We start from the raw sequence: 17,211 nt of genomic DNA, 5'->3' as shown, positions 1-17,211 counted from the left end.
CCCCCCCCCCCCCCCCCCCCCCGGCCCGCAGCCCATCCCGATATTAGGAGGCGCTCGTGTGTCCCGTGCCAGCCAGCTCAGCCCAAGCTCTACTCGCATGCCTCACAAACAGCCACCCCTTGGTCCTCAGGAGGAGGCACCCTCGGAAGATGCTGCTGCAGGTCTTGAAAAGTGGCCTCAAAGCCTTCTGGGCTCCCCACACCCCAGTGAGGCCCACCCAAAAGTGGGGCACAGGATCTGGGTGGGCACTGCCATTGTCTATACGGACAATGAGGAGAGGCATAGACTGGGGGGGGGGGGAGTCTCTAAAGTGAGGGGCCCAGGGCAGGGGTCCCTCTGCCCTTCTCTGAGGGTGGCCATCACCACCCAAGCCATTAGCTCCCTAGAAACTGCCACTCACACAGACAAGCACATAGCTGCTTCAGATCGTATTTATTGTGGGGCCAGGGGTGGGGATCTTGGGGTTCAAGGGCAGCAACTGCGGCTGGCGGGGAGCAGTCGGGGTGTCGGGGGAGGGGTGGTCCTGGGCGCGTAGGATACAGGCGGTGCTCAAGGCGGCAAAATGCGGCGCGCCGGCGCCTGGGGCGCGGGGGTCTCCAGACGCTTCACGCGCAGCAGGGCCCCCAGCACGCCTTCAGGGGGCACCTCAGGGCCTAAATCCTGGTCCGCGGCGCGGCGGAGGCGGCGCGGGGCAGCCACGGCCTCGGAGTCCGCGCTTCCCGCAAGGATCCGCCCCAACAAGTACCTGCGGGGGAGCCAGAGCGGAATGCGGAGAGGATGTGTCCGCGAATCAGCGCCCGGGCCCTAGGACCCAGATGGCCCTGCAACCCCATACTGCCTGGGGACCTGGCCATCTCCAGCCTCCTCCCCACCCAGGCGTCCCCAACTCCTTGCGGTCAGGAGACAGAAGTCCCCGCCTCCCATCCCATCCCCGCCTATAGAAACTGTAGTTTCTTCGCCTCCCACTCCTCTCCCCAGAAATCGGGCATCCTAGCCTCCTCCCCGGGACCGAGAGTCCACGTCCTCCTCTGTCCCCCCAGCCAGGAATCTCTGCCCCCACACCCAGGGTCCCAGGACCTAGGTGTTCGCACCTCCACCTGGCGAAGCAGGCCCCCGCAGCCCCTCGCCCTCCTCTTCCCTGGATGCAGGCGCCCTCCCCCTGCCCACCCCTCGCCCGGGTACCTCAGGAGCTCGGGGTCCACGTCGGGCGTCTCGTCGCCAGCGTCCTCGGCGTCGGGGCCCGTGGGGCCGTCGTCGTAGACCGGAGGCCGGGGTCTGAGCGCCGCGGCTGGGACAGGAGCGGGGACCAGTTGGGCTGCGAGGGCGGCAGGGTCGAGGCGGGCGCGGAGCAGGGCGCGGGCGAGCTGCGCCGCGGGCGCGTCGGGGTCGTCCTCCAGGCCCGGAGCCGCGTCGCTGGTGCGCGGTGTGCTCCAGACGCGCAGCAGCTGCGCCAGGACGCGCGCCTGCTGATCCTCGGCCTCCTGCGCCTCCGCCCGCGCCCGCTCCTGCCTTTCGGCCTCCAGCAGGTGCGCCAGCGCCCGCGCCAGCTCCTGCACGGCCCCCGCCGCCTCTCCCCGGGGCACTGCCCGCCGGAAGCGGCGGGGAGCGCCAGCATCAGCCATGGGCGGCGAGGCTGCGCCCAGGCTGCGGGACTCCTGCGGGAAGATGAGGTGGGGAGAAAGGTGTCGTCAACATCCGTCAGGCCAGCCAGGGACCCGCAACCCGGGGGGATCCGTGGACCTCATTAAACATCCTCAGATGCCACTAAAGGCACCGTGGCCCCTCAAATATCCCCAGACACCCCTAAGGCCTCTGGAGATGCCCAAGACAGCTATAGATTTTTCTATATTAACTTTGTGGGCAACAGGAACCTATATTCGCATTTTATAGGTTCCTATTGTCCACTTCTTTTACCCAAAAGGTAGCAGACTGTTTTGCAGCTTGCTTTTTGGAATCTATATCTAGCTCAGTACGTTACAGCATCCTTTCTCTCTCCCTTTTTCTTTCTTTCTTGGGCATTGAATCCCTTTTGTATGGTTGTGCAACGGTTTATTTAACCAGTCTTCAACTGATGAACATTTAGGGTGCTTCCAATCTTTTGCTATTCTTATAAATAATGTCGGAATGGATAGCCTTGTTCGTGTGCCACTTGGCACGTGTGCAAGTCTATCTGTAGAATGAATTATCCAGTGACTAATTCTCAGTTCAGACAGTTTTGAAATGATTTCAGTAAGTTTAAAGAAATAACAGGATATCAAAAGTGTGAGCAAGGAACAAAAGACCATAAAAATGACCATGAAGATTTGAAAAAGAAACATAGAGAACATCTAGAAATATAATTTAAATAGAATTAAAAATTAAACGGGCAAGTTAAACAGCAGACTCCACACAGCAGAAGGAAGCAATAGGATTGAACAGAGCTTAGAAACTGATCCACGCATACTGGCTTTTGCCACGTGACAGAGGGGGCACTGCAGAGCAGGGGAGCAAGATCGACTCCTGCAATAATCTTGCAGGAACAAGCGAGCCAAATTTGGGAACAATGGAAAGGAAAAGACAAATAAATTTGACTACATTACAATTAAGACTTTCTTTTTATCCCAAGACACCATAAAAAGAATGAAAAGTAAAACCAGAGTTGAAGATGCCTGCAATACAAGTAGTCAGGGACGGATTAGTAACCAACACACGAAGAAGGCCTAGAAAGCAGTAAGGAAAAACCAAACTGATACAAAAATGGGCAAAACTGATGAGCAAGTGGTTCACAAAAAAGGAAACAAAAACAGTTACTAAACGAACAAAAAATAGTGAACCTCATTAGTAATCAGGGAAATGCAAATTAAAATGCCAGTGAGATAGTATGCATTATACATCCAGAAGATCGCCAAAAATCAGAAAGTCTAATAATGTCCAGTGTTGACATGGATGTGGAAAAAATAAAAACTCTCATATATTGCTGGTGGGAATTCAATTGCCAAAATAACTTTGAAGAACAATTCGGCAATGTCTAAAAAGACATTTTATGACCCACTCCTGGGGTGTTATACCCCCGAGTAGCTGGTGTACATATACTACTGGACACAGTTCAGGGAAAATTACAGCAGCACTGTTTGCAATAGCATAAAAGTGGACAGAAGGAAAAAAAGAAAGAAAAGCCTGGAAATAATCCAAATATCTATGGACGTATTGAGAAGGCATCTACAAACCATGATCTACTCATATACTCCTGATATACTCATAGGATATGACATGATGCAGCAATAAAAATAAGTGAATTACAGCCACACACTTCAGTGTAGACGACTCTCACAGCCAAAGGAGAGCAAAAAAACCCACGCAAGTTGCAGAATTCCACTGCAGATTCCCCGAGACCACCAGACAGCCTGATGACTTCCTAGTGACCCCTAGTGACCACCAGGAGCCAGATGCCCAGTTTGAGTCCATTTCTGCGAGGAAAAACTAAACAAGATATTGTTTAGAGATACACAGATATGTGACAAGCTACAAAAAAAAGTAAAGGATCAAGGAACAGAAAAGACAGGATAATGATTATGGAGGACAGGAGCTGCTGTGGGGAGGGGCACCCGGGGGCTTCCCACTGTTGGTCAAATTGAGTGGCGGGTATACATGGGGGTTATTTTATCATTATTCCTTACATCGTACATATACGTTAAATCTATTACGTCATATATATATATATATATAAAATATTTAATAATTTTAAAAATCCCCTATCCTTGACGCAGAGCGTCCTGAAGAGTTAGAGGAGGATGTGCTCCAAGTGCCCTTGATGCCCACTAGCCCTCAGCCCCCAGGGAATCACACACTCACAGGGACTGACATGCCTTGAGATGTCACATATGCAACCCAACCCTGCCACATTCACATGCAAGGAACTGCACACGTTCACATCCACGGCTGCTCCTGCAGTTACAATCGCCAAGCTACCCAGATGCCAGGACACGCACCACCCTTCAAGACACAACGCAGCACAATGACATCATGGCTCCTCTCCCCACAATGACACAGCTCCACAAAGAAACAGGGAGAAATGGCCTCATGAACACATACAAAATCCTAGTCACTCAGTCCAACTGAACCAAAATGGGATGTGCACACGGAGATGCAAAGACCACTCCTTCTCAAACAAAAACAAAATCACACACACAGAAAGACACGCCCATAGGTCATGCCATCACCATAGGATTCGCACATACGAACGTCGCTGAGAAAAGTCAAACACAGAAGCATCCTCAGCATCACACACACTGCACACCCGGACCAACAACGGCACCTTTGTATGGACCCTAGGAAGCGCTCGCACCAAAGGACACACACTTACAAGGACACCAACATCCTCATGCCCCTGTCATCACATCATGCGCACACATACCGATGCACACACTCCCTTCCTTAAAGCACGCTAGTCCCATGGACAGCGCCACTGGCGGCGGGGAGGCGAGGCCAAGCCCAGAGCCGAGTGCGGAGGGATGGGCAGGGCGTGGCTGCTGGCCGAGCTCCGGACACTGCAACCCGTACACCCAGAGACCCAGCCCAGCATGGCCTGGACGCGGACTGGAGGCTGGACCCCAGGCCACCCTGGCCGATCTCTCTGCATGTCCCGGGAGCTGGGCCCAGCGAGGATGAGGGGCCAGCAGCCGAGCACGGACCCTCGCCCGTAGCATCCTCCCCCCGACCCCCACCCGGTGCCCGACCGGGGTCGCACCTTTACTGGCCTAGCGCAGAGCGCGGGGGGTGGCCGAAGTAAGCCCAACAGCAGCAGCACCAAAAGGCCGACGCCCCCGGCCCGCGGCCCGCGGAGCAGCGGCGACCCCGCCATACTGCCCCAGCGAGCCGGGCTCCGGACGGGCGGACTGGCTGGCAAATGCGCAGCGCTCGGGCTAGCGGGCAAAGCTGCGGTGCTCTGCGGCTGCGCACACCGCGGAGCCCTGCCCTCCCCTGCCCACCCCCTCCCGCACTCTACGCAGGCGCGGCATCCGAGCTCCCGCAACCCCTCTGTCCCGCCCGTCGCCATGGAGATGCCTAAGGGGCAAGGTGGAGAGCAAGAGCCTGCGATGGCGGTTGCCATGGCAGTCCGAGGGCAGTTGCCGGGGCAACAGACCTTGCTGTCGCCTTAGCAGACAGGCAGAAAAAATTGACTCGGAGGAGTGAAATGGGGGCCCGGTCCCCATCTTTCCCTCCTTAGAGAGGAGATATATGACATTGTTCATCGGATAAACAGTTACAGATCGTCTACTATGGGCCAGGCCCTTTACAGGGCGATGGGTTCAATCCAGGTGATGTGACCGTGAACAGGTCAGTTCACCATTCTAAGGTTCAGCCGCTCACCTGCATAAAGGGATTACCAGTAACTGCCCCTCAGAGAAGCTTTGAAGGTTTAATAACAGTGACATTCAGTAGAGCTCAATAAATGCTCCTTTCTATCCTCTCGTTTCTTTGTCAGTATCATCATCTCTCCAAGGCTCTCTTTCTGCCCTTGTGTGCCCACAGCTCACTCTGTCTTCCTCTCCCATCTGCCTCTCCCTTTATCTCTGCAACCCTCCTCCTGCCTCTGTCTTTTACTGTCTGAATCGACTAGTTTTCCCATAGATTCGTGGATAGATACATAGATAGATTTTACCCATATATTGTTTCAGAAGGGATTTCAAGCCAGTTAAAATGATACATCAAAAGAAACAAAACTTTGTTAAAATTTGTGTATCCATAGGGGAAAAAATGTTGGGAAAGGAACATTAGTGGTTATTTCTGGGTGGGGTGATAAAATGATGGTTTATCACTTTCTCCTTTACATTTTTCTCCGTTTTCTGTTGCAATGAATATGTATTACTATTATAATCAGATAAAAATAAAGATATCTTCCTTTTGGAATTAAAACAAAGTATGGTAATGGCATAAATTAAAAGTGAAGAAAAGAAAGATCCATTTATGTTGCTGTGAGTATATCTAATTCATTGATTCTAACTGCCTCCATCTCCTCAGTATTACAAACAACTTTACAATGAAAATTCTTATACTCATCTCCTTATTGACCTAAAGGTTATATACCCAGGGATGGTGTAATGGACATACACTTAGGATGGCTCCCATGATCCTTGCCTTCTGGTGTTCACATCCTTGTGTAATCCCTTCTCCTTGAGTGTGTGCATGACCAAAGGTGACCAGATGTACATGACTGCCTGTACATAATTATGTTAAAAATGAGATTGAAACGACCATCTTGTGAAGCAACTCCCACTCCTTTTCTGGCTTTAATGAAATAAGTGGCCACTTTGAGGAACCTCACATAGCAAGAAATAGAGGGTGGCCTCTAGGAGCTGAGGTTGGCCTTCAGCTGACAGCCAGCAAGAAATCGAAGCCCCCAGTCCTGCAATCACAAGGACTTGAATTCTGCCAAGAACTTCAGTGAGCTTGGAAGCAGATCCTTCCCCAGTCAAGCCTCAGATGAAACTGCAGCCCTAGTCAACACCTTCATTTCAGCTTTGTGAGACCCTAAGCAGAGAACCCAGTTAAGCCCTGCCCTGACTCCTGAGCCAGAGAAACTGTGAGTTAATGTTATTGTAAGTATGTTGTTTTTAAACTGAGAAGTGTGTGGTAATATTGTTACATAGCAATAGAAAACTAATATAAATGGGATAAATAAGACCTCTATAGAGAAAATGTTAAAACTTCATTAAAAGGTATAAAAGATGATCTGAATAAATGAAGACACATTTCATGCTCTAGGATGAGACTATTTCATATTATAAAGATTTCAATTATCTCCAAATTAATATATAATTTCAATATAATCTCAACTTAAGTCCAAGGTGAATATTTTAAGGAAAATTAATAAAACTTATTTGTAAATGTATATAAAGAGTCCACACAAAAACTTGTGTATTTTTCATAATAGCCAAAAAGTAAAAACAACCCAAATGTCCATCAACTGATAAATGAATGGACAAAATGAGGTGTATCCATACAACGGAATATTGTCATCTGTAAAAAGAAATGAAGCAACAACATATGCTGCAATATAGGTAAAACTTGAAAATATGCTAAGTGAAAGAAGCCAGACACAAAAAGCCACACATTGCACGAATCCATTTATGTGAAATGTCCAGAACTGGCAAGTCCGTAGAGATAGAAAATTGAGGAGTGGTTGCCAGGTCCTGAGGGAATGGAATGGCATGGGGAGTGACTACTAATGGGTACAGGGTTTCCTTTTGAGGTGATAAAAATGTTCTGGTATTAGATAGTGGTGATGACAGCACAACTTAGTAAATATACTAAAAACCTTTGAACCGTGCATTTTAAAATGGTGAACTTTATGGGATGTGAATTATATCTCAATAAATAAATATCTATATAAAAGAAGAAAGGTCTGTGAATGGCTAAATCAATTCTGAAAAAGAGGAGTGACGAAGGTGGGCTTTATCTACCAGATGTTAGGATGTGTTCCCAAGCCAGAAGGTAGACGGTGTTAGGAAGATTAGCTGGAGCCTTACCTCACGCCATATACAAACAATAACTCCAGATGGGTTAAAGACCTTAATGGAAAAGAAAAAACTATAAATTAAAGGAAGAAAATATATCATGTGACCTAGGGATGGGGAAGGACATCTTGAACAAAACTTCAAAAGCACAAACCACAGGGAAGAATGTTAATGACAATGTACACATCAAAATTTACAGTTTCTGTCTAACGAAAGACCCCACACACAAAGTTAATAGACATGACAGGCTGGGTAATGATATTTGCTATGTGTGAAGTGACAAGAGGTTAAACATCCAGAATATGAAGGGGACTTTAGGAAATCAGCAAGAAAAAGACAGGAACCCCAAAGAAAACTGGACAAAGGATAGGAACAGATGGGTTACGCAAGAGGAAACCCATGGAGTTATGAAGGCGTATGAAGACGCGCTCAATTCTACTAATGATTAGAGGAGTAAAATTCTTTTTAAAATAGTGAAATATTACTTTAGACCCATCATATTGGCAAAAATTAGAAAACTGAATCGCACAAAGTGTTGGCAGGCATGTGGGGGTATAGGAACCTTCATGTACTGTTGGCGAGAGTCTGAGCAGCTTTCTGGACACTTGTCTGGCAGCACTTAACCAGATTAAGCCTCTACACTGGCGTCATCAAGTCCCAGTGGCAAGAGGATCTACCACCCATAGTGGAAGGGGTCTGGGAAAATTCCCCCTGAGAAAGGGTGTCTATGCTTAGAGCTAAAAGTCGAGGAGAAGATACCCAGGGAGATGGGTATAAGGGAGAAGCATTTCAGGCAGAGGGAAGGCGCAAGGAAATGGTCAAAGGTGAGAAGCAGCGTGGCGTGTCAAGGCTGTGAATGAAGGCAGGCTGGTGAGGCTGGAGCACAGCAGTACCACATTCTGATTTGCTGTATTTTTAAGCTTTCTGGGAGAGGGTAGCAAAATGGTCTGGTGAGCACACAATCTACCTTCCTTCCTTCCCCAAATCCCACCAAAGCAACTCCAAAAGTACACCAAAAAGAAAATCTTCGGTGATGCTTTTCAAGAAAGGAAGCCATCAGGGGACTAGATATTCTGAGGGATTCTCTAGAAGAGAGCTTGCAGATGGAATCAAGCTATGCGGAAAAAAGAGCCAAGGGAAGCACAACTCAAACAGCCGGGGGAGAGTGGGGAAGTTTTGCAGAAGTAAAAACAAGTCCACTGACTCGCGGTGGTGGTCATTCATGCTGTTTGCCGGTATGTTTTCCTCCCTTCCAGGACCGTGGCACGTGGTAGGATCGCACTTCCTCAGGACTGAGGGGAGCCATGAGTTGTCAGTGGAAGTGGCGTGTGTTGCCTCAGACTGGAACATTTAATAGCCGGTGTGAGATCCTCCAGAGCTCTCTGTCACTCTTTCCTTCAAATAGCATTTATTCACTTTTACTCCCTCATTCGTATCTCTAGCCTGGGCCTCTCCAGATTCGAACTCCAACTGCCTCCTCGACATTTCCACTTGGATGTTAACCTCCCCCACATTGACCTATTGATTTACTGCCTCCAAGGCCTGCCCCTCCACCAAAAATAACCCTACTCCTCCCTCAGTTTCCCCCACCTCAGTAAATGGTCTATCATTCACCCAGCTTCTCAGGTCAAAAACCATGAAGCAGGCGCCGACCCTGTGGCCGAGTGGTTGGGTTCGCGCGCTCCACTTCGATGGCCCAGTGTTTCGCAGGATCGAATCCTGGGCGCCGACATGGCATGACTCATCAGGCCATACTGGGGCAGCATCCCACATGCCACAACTAGAAGGACCCACAACTAAAAATACACACCTATGTACCGGGGGGCTTTGGGGAGAAAAAGGAAAAATAAAACCTGTAAAAAAAAAAACAAAAAAAAAAAACCATGAAGCACCCTTGACTCCTCCTTTCTCACTCCTACATCTAGTCTCTGAGGAAATCATGTTGGCTCCACCTTCAAAATAGATCCATAATCCAACCCCTTCTCACCCCTCCACTGCCAGCACCACGCTCAGCCATTTGGCCCCTCCAGCAGCCTCCTCGCTAGTCGCCCTGCTTCCTCTTGTGCCCCCGCACAGTCTCTTTTCCTCATAGCTGCCAGAGGGATCCTACTCTAACTCAAGTAATGTCCCTTATCTACTTAGACCTTTCCCCTGGCTCCCATAAGAATAAAAGGTAAAGTCCATGGTACCACATAAAGCCCATGGTCCACAAGGCCCTGTGAGACCTAGCCCCTGTCACCTCTCCAACCTCACTTCCTACCACTGTCCCCCTCACTCACTCTGCTCTCACCACTCTGGCCTCCTTGCGGTTCTTCACACATGCCGAGCATATTCACAACTTCAGGGGCTTTGGACTTGTTCGCTTTGCACGTGGCTTGTTCCCTCATTTCATTCTGGTCTTTGTTTAGACATCACCCCTCAGAGAGGCTACCCTGGTCTCTCTACTTAAAGGCCTCTGTCCTCTGTAGTCTCCTTTATTTTCCATCATAGTACTTGTCACTTCCCTTCATAAGGTTATCTCCATATTTCTTTACACAGTTTCCCCAGCTACAACGTAAGTTTCTAGGGAACAATGTCTTTGATTTCTTCCCCATTGCATTCCCACGCCCGGCATATAGCAGGTGCTCAATAAGTGCGCATACAGTATTGAATTAATTCATTCAAGAAAAACCAATGGCACAAAACAGAAGGACTAATAATAAATGGAACAGGAACAAATGAGAGGAAACAAAGATAACCGAAGAAATATGGAAACTTCTTAAATATTGATACTACACTCACAAAATAAGAGGAGGCTATGTGTGGGAAATCTCTGTATCTTCCTCTCAATTTTGCAGTAAACCTAAAACTTTTCTAAAAAAATAGTTTTTTGAAAAAGAAGCTGCTGTGAAAAGAGCAATCAGCAGACACAGGGCTGAATATGTAGAATGGACACAATTGAAGACAGAATTAGTAATCTGGAAGATAATTTTGAAGAAGTGTCTTAAATATGAGGATCCAAAGACCAAGAGATAGACAATGGAAGAGGAAAGTTAAAGGCCATGAAAGATTGATGTTGAAAATTCAATATGCATCTTTCCTTCCTTAGTGCATTTGCACATGCTATGCTTATTTAGCATCAGCTGCTCCCTTGAGCACTTTATGTAAACAGCAGCCCCGTCCTCCAGACGTTACTCTCTCACATTAGACCCTGTTCATTCCCTTTACTGTGTTCACTGAAACCCGTATTTATGTATTTGTTACTTGTCTTCCTCCTTCCCCCATTAGAATGGAAGTTCTATAAATAAGAGCAGAGATGCCATCTGTAGTGTTCATGGCTGTATCCCCCTGTCACCGTAACCGACATAAAGTATGCACGTACTATTTGACTAATTGATTGACCCTGGGGAAATTTAAAACTCCAAGGGTAAAGAAGAAGCTTCTAAAGACATAAAATAGATCACCTGAAAAAATAGAGAAGCATCAGAGTTTTCTCAGTCAACACGGGTACTAGAACACAATGGTGCGATATCATAAAATCTATGAGGGGAATTTTTTAAGCTAAAACTGTGTACTCAGTCAATCTAGTATTAAAGTATGAGGGCAAAATAAGATCCTTTAGGAGATATATAATTCAGATTATTTTTCATGTACCTCTGAAAGAATTACAAAAGTATGAACTGGAAAAAAAGAAGTAATGGCAAGAAACTTCCCAAATTTGGTGAATAACATTAATCCACCCATCCAAGAGCTCAACAAACACCAAGTTGGATAAACTAAAGGAGATCCATATCTCTACATATAATAGTCAAACTGTCAAAAGCTAAAGTACAAAGAGAAAATCCTGAAAGCAACATGAGAAAAATAACTCATCACATACAAGGATAGCACCAGACTAACAGCTGACTTCTCAGCAGAAACCACAGAGACCGGGGGCAGTGAGACGACGTGTTCCAAGCGCTTAAAGAAAATGACCACCAACCACAAACTCTACATCCAGCAAAGATGTCCTTTAAAAATGAAGGAGAAATTACACGTTATGTGTATTTTACCACAAGCAAAAATATTTTTTAAATGAGGAAGAAGGGAATACATTTCCAGGTAAACAAAAACATCACTAACAGGCTTATCCCACAAGAAATACTAAAGGGGTTCGTGCACGCTGAATTGAAAGGACACTAGCTGGTAACTCAAATCCACATGAAGAAATAAAGAACGCAGGTAGAGGTAACTACCCAGGTAAAGATCCGGGACAGTGTAAACACATACTTTGTAACTCTTTTCCTCTGTTATCTAATTTAAAAGACAACTGCATAAAGCAATAATTATGAAATTGTTTTGATGCACTTATAAAGTATAAAGATGTAATTTGCCTGACAATAATAGGGAAAAGGAGGAGAGAAGGAACAGAGCTATATTGGAGCAAAGTTTCTGCGTACTACTGAAATTAATTAATAATAATTTAAATTAATTATTAATCAATTAATAATTTTTAAACTTCCCACAGAGATGCTCAGGATGAGATGTCTTCACTGGTGAATTCTACCAAGTATCTAAAGAATTAATAGCAATCCTTCACAAACTTTTACAAAAGAGGAGAGAACATTTTGCAACTCATTTGATGAGGCCAAAAGTAAAATCAGATAAAAACATCGCTAGAAAACTACAGACTGATATCTCTTATGAATATGGACTCAGAAATTCTGTAAAAAATCCTAGCAAACCAAATCCAGCAACACATCAAAAGGATTACATACCATGACCAAGAGGGATTTATCTCAGAAATGTAAGGTTGGCTTAACATCTGAAATCTGTTAACGTATTAGACCACGCCAATAGAATAAAGGACAAGAACCACACGATCATCTCAGTAAAGGACAGAAACTCCACAGCTAACATTATACTTAATGGTGAAAGACTAAAAGCTTTCCTCCCAAGGATCAGGAACAAGACAAGGATGTTCCCTCTCACCACTTCTCTTCAACGTTGTACGGAAGGTTCTGGCCAGGGCAATTAGGCAAGAAAAAAGCATCCATATTGGAAAGACGGAAGTGAAATTATTTCTGCTTGCAAATGACATGATTTTGTACACGGACAATCTCAAGGAATCCACAACAAAACCATTACAGCTAATAAATAAGACCTGCAAGGTTTCAGGATACAAGATCAATATTACAAAACTGAATTGTATTTCTACACTAGCAATGAACAATCCAAAAATGAAATTAAGAAAACAATTCCATTTGCCAAAGCATCAGAAAGAACAAGAACACTTAGAAATAAATTTAATGAACTAAGTGTAAGACTTGTGCACTGAAAACTAAAAAACCACCTAACATAAGCTCAAATCCAATAATAACATTTCTAACACTCCTTTTTCAGATACTCCGTGGTTCCCCATGGTGTATGGTCTCCCTCATTGCCGCAAGCCAATAAACCCATCTTAGTTTGATTATAGCTGTGTCCTGATGGTCTTTGACCAAATGCAGGCTTCGCTGGGATTCAGCTGAAGCTCTAGCTGCCCTGGACTGTGACCGTCAACTCAGTAATAGTGCACGGATCTGAAACCCCTCGTGTCTCCAGCTAGTTAAGTCACCTGGGAGTAAGTTCACAGTGAATTGAACATAGACATTTCAATTCCAGTGAGGCTCTTTGGCATTGGATTTGTTTGTTTTCCTAGGAATAAGGATGCCCGGGACTTTGTTTATCTGATCTGATATGTATTGTTGCTTGGTAAAATTGTTTTCTAGCCTTTTACCACCTGCTCCTATGGTCTTTCTACTTGTATAGTATGAGTGTTACATTTAGTTACATAGTTGAGCGTTATTTTGCAACAGAAGGAAAAGTCTATAGAGAGAGAATGAGCATAACCCTGATACATCTTTACTGAGCTGGCCCTGGGGGCTGAGGGGTTCAGAAGTTTCTCCTGAGACCAGTATCTTTTGGACAAACGTGCCTTGAATCACCATTAGAAAACCTTACGTGGAAGCAGGGCTCAGAGAGAGATTCGTACACCGTGTTCATAGCAGCATCATTCACAACAGCTAAAACGTGGAGGCAGCCCAAGTGTCCATCAGTGGATGAACGGATAAGCAAAATGTGGTCCATATGTACAATGGAATATCATTCAGCCTGAAAAAGGAAGGAAATTCTGACACATTACAACATGGATGAAACTTGAAAGACATTATCCAAAATGAAATAAGCCGGTTACAAAAAAAACCCAAATACTCTACGATTCCATTTATAGGAAGTACTTTAGAGTAGTGCAATTCATAGGGGCAGAGAGTAGAATGGTGGGTGCCAGGGGCTGGGGGAGGGGGAGTGCGGAGTCGTTGTTTAATGGGGACAGAGTTTCAGTTTTACAAGATGAAAAGAGTTACGGAGATGGATGGTAGTGACAGTTGAACATTATGAACGTATTTAATACCACTGAACTGTACACTTAAAAACAGTTAAGATGGGGGGCTGGCCTCGTGGCCGAGCGGTTAAGTTCGTGCGCTCTGCTGCAGGCGGCCCAGTGTTTCGTTGGTTCGAATCCTGGGCACGGACGTGGCACTGCTCATCAAACCACGCTGAGGCAGCGTCCCACATGCCACAACTAGAAAGACCCACAACGAAGAATATACAACTATGTACCGGGGGGCTTTGGGGAGAAAAAGGGAAAAAATAAAATCTTTTAAAAAAAACCAAACAGTTAAGATGGTAAATTTTATGTTATTTCACCACAATAAAAAAATTTGGAAAAACAGCTTATGTGAATTTCTTCCTCAATCTTATTTTTGTATCCCTGAGAATTGCTTTGTTTAGTTTCATCTGCCCAGAATCAGAAGAGTTTTTTATTCCTGGCACATAATTGGTGACGATTGGCTTTTGGCCAAAATCTGGAGACACCAAGTCACACAAGCGCCACCCTTCTGGAACACTGCAATTCTCCTGGGATCTTCTCAGTCTAAAACCGTGCCTCTTCCAGGCCAAGCACCTGCTTCCTTCATGTTTTCTCACTGTAATGTCAACACATATGTTTATCTCTCTGACTGGCATAATTTCACCAAGGAAATTTGGGGATTGAAGTAACCACTTTGGAAAACTTTTGCCATGAACAAGATTGTTCATTTGTGAGATGCCTTAGAACAAAAAGGGTAGAAATCCACAGGAAGAGATTGTTTTATCTATCTAAAAGAAAGAGGTCACCTTGTTTCACGAAGGAGACACCCTCCTCTTCACTTCTGTATTTGGAGATTAAGAAGTGCTGACATTTGGGGCTGGCCCCGTGGCCGAGTGGTTAAGTTTGCGCGCTCCGCTGCAGGCGGCCCAGTGTTTCGTTGGTTCGAATCCTGGGCGCGGACATGGCACTGCTCATCAAACCACGCTGAGGCAGCATCCCACATACCACAACTAGAGGAACCCACAACGAAGAATATACAACTATGTACCGGGGGCTTTGGGGAGAAAAAGGAAAAAAATAAAAATAAAAATAAAAAAAAAAAAAGAAGTGCTGACATTTGTATGGACAACTAATCTTCAACAAAGGAGCTGAGGGCCTGTAATGGAGAAAAGAAAGTCTCTTCAACAAATGGTGCTGGGAAAACTGGACAGCCACATGTAAAAGAATGAAAATTAACCATTCTTTTTCACCATTCACAAAAATAAACTCAAAATGGATCAAAGACCTAAAGATTAGACCTGAAACAATAAGTCTTCTAGAAGAGAATATAGGCAGTACACTCTTTGACATCAGTTTCAAAAGAATCTTTTCGGACACCATAACTCCTCAGATGAGGGAAACAATAGAAAGAATAAACAAATGGGACTTCATCAGACTAAAGAGCTTCTTCAAGGCAAGGGAAAACAGGATTGAAACAAAAAAACAACCCACCAACTGGGAAAAAATATTTGCAAGTCATATATCCAACAAAGGGTTAATCTCCATACTATATAAAGAACTCACACAACTCAACAACAAAAAATCAAATAACCCGATCAAAAAATGGGCAGGGGACATGACCAGACATTTCTCCAAAGAAGATATAAGGATGGCCAATAGACACATGAAAAGATGCTCGTCATCACTAATCATCAGGGAAATGCAAATCAAAACGACACTAAGATATCACCTTACACCTGTTAGAATGGCAAAAATATCCAAAGCAAAAAGTGACAAATGTTGGAGAGGTTGTGGAGAAAAAGGAACCCTCATACACTGTTGGTGGGAATGCAAACTGGTGCAGCCACCATGGAAAACAGTATGGAGATTTCTCAAAAAATTAAAAATAGAAATACCTTATGACCCAGCCATCCCACTACTGGGTATCTATCCAAAGAACTTGAAATCAGCAATTCCTAAAGTCCCATGCACACCTATGTTCATTGCAGCATTATTTACAATAGCCAAGATGTGGAAGCAACCTAAATGCCCATCAACTGATGATTGGATAAAGAAGATATGGTATATATACACAATGGAATACTACTCAGTCATAAAAAGGATAAAATCGTCCCATTCACAACAACACGGATGGACCTTGAGGGTATTATGTTAAGTGAAATAAGCCAGACAGAGAAAGACGAACTCTGTATGACTCCACTCATAGGTGGAAGTTAAACATAGAAACAAAGTGAACTGATCGGTGGTTACCGGGGAAAGGGGGGGGGTGGGGGGAGGGCACAAAGGGTGAAGTGGTGCACCTACAATATGACTGACAATAATGTACAACTGAAATTTCACAAGGTTGTAAACTATCATAATCTTAATAAAAAGTTTAGAAAAAAAAAGAAGTGCTGACATTTTAATAGTATGCCTTGATGTAATTGTCAGGGTCCTGAATTATTGTTTAAATCAGATGTAATAATCCTCTTTTGAGTACATTTATGTCAAATTGTGTTTTCCTGCAGCCAAAATTTTTCCTCTCTCCTTTCAGAGGGAAGATAATTAGCCTTTTATGGTGATAATTTCATACTCATCTGAAGCCACTCCAGGAACCCTTATCAAAATGGACAACAAATGAAGGAATGTCTATACGGCTTGCCATCACCTGAGATAGTCTTAGGAGGAGTGGAGGTTGGCAAAATGCTTCATGATATTAGCTGCGATAGCAGAGAGAAAATGGCCTCGATACTGAACCAACATTGATGGGGTAACTTTGAGGGCTTTGCTGAGATGATCCCCTTGTGTGTCATACCTCCAATGACACAATCATGACAAAGACTGTTAAGGTAGGACATGAGTAGGAACCAAAGACTCAAGGCCCTTTTGAACACCTCCAAAGGAGCCATGAGCACGTTTTGGTTGTGGTTTATTTTCCAGGTGAATTTGTTACTGTCAAAAGGGGTCTTCTACTTGTAACAAAGACAAGCCAACAGTCCAGAGGCAAGGTGGTAGGAGAGAAAGGGTTTTTTTATTACAGCTTTCTAGCAAGGGGGAAGAGGGTAGACTAATGTCCCAAAGAATCTTCTTAAAAAACAAAAATTTGGAGGCGGTTATATGGGGGAAAGGGGCTGAAAAGGGGGGGGGGTCTCAGAATGTTGAGCATATAGTGTAGTAAAATTGAGACACCAGATCATCTCTTTCTCCTGTCACTGGCGATGGATATCACCATAAGGCTCTTTCCCAGAGGTCGTTGCATTCCTGAGAAAACTTAAAGAGCGAAGTTATTGCCTTATCACAATAGGGAGGTTTATGCATAAGCCAGGGTACAAAAACAGCAGAGCATGCATATTCCTCACAAGCAGGTGC

At 45.2% G+C, this 17,211-nt stretch overlaps 1 protein-coding gene across 1 annotated transcript; it reads right to left on the bottom strand.

Moving 5' to 3' along the window:
* Positions 1-425: 425 nt before the first annotated feature.
* On the bottom strand, positions 426-4,885 carry PCSK1N (proprotein convertase subtilisin/kexin type 1 inhibitor). The gene is made up of 3 exons (XM_046674060.1): positions 4,727-4,885; positions 1,183-1,655; positions 426-745 (listed from the first exon to the last, which is right to left on the bottom strand). The coding sequence occupies exons 1-3, from the start codon at positions 4,838-4,840 to the stop codon at positions 550-552; spliced, it is 783 nt and encodes a 260-aa protein (XP_046530016.1). The 5' UTR covers positions 4,841-4,885; the 3' UTR covers positions 426-549.
* Positions 4,886-17,211: the final 12,326 nt, after the last annotated feature.

The sequence above is a fragment of the Equus quagga genome, chromosome 10 (genome assembly GCF_021613505.1).
Source record: "Equus quagga isolate Etosha38 chromosome 10, UCLA_HA_Equagga_1.0, whole genome shotgun sequence".
In the NCBI taxonomy this organism is placed as follows: domain Eukaryota; kingdom Metazoa; phylum Chordata; class Mammalia; order Perissodactyla; family Equidae; genus Equus; species Equus quagga.
This window is presented reverse-complemented; position numbering and strand designations above follow the sequence as displayed.

Bases quoted from the DNA above. Each gene is read 5' to 3' on its own strand.
- PCSK1N (XM_046674060.1), bottom strand. From the start codon at position 4,840: ATGGCGGGGTCGCCGCTGCTCCGCGGGCCGCGGGCCGGGGGCGTCGGC. The intron at 1,656-4,726 runs GTGCGACCCCGG...ATCTTCCCGCAG, and splicing joins TCTGCGCTAGGCCAGTAAAG to GAGTCCCGCAGCCTGGGCGC. The intron at 746-1,182 runs GTACCCGGGCGA...GCTCCCCCGCAG, and splicing joins GTGGACCCCGAGCTCCTGAG to GTACTTGTTGGGGCGGATCC.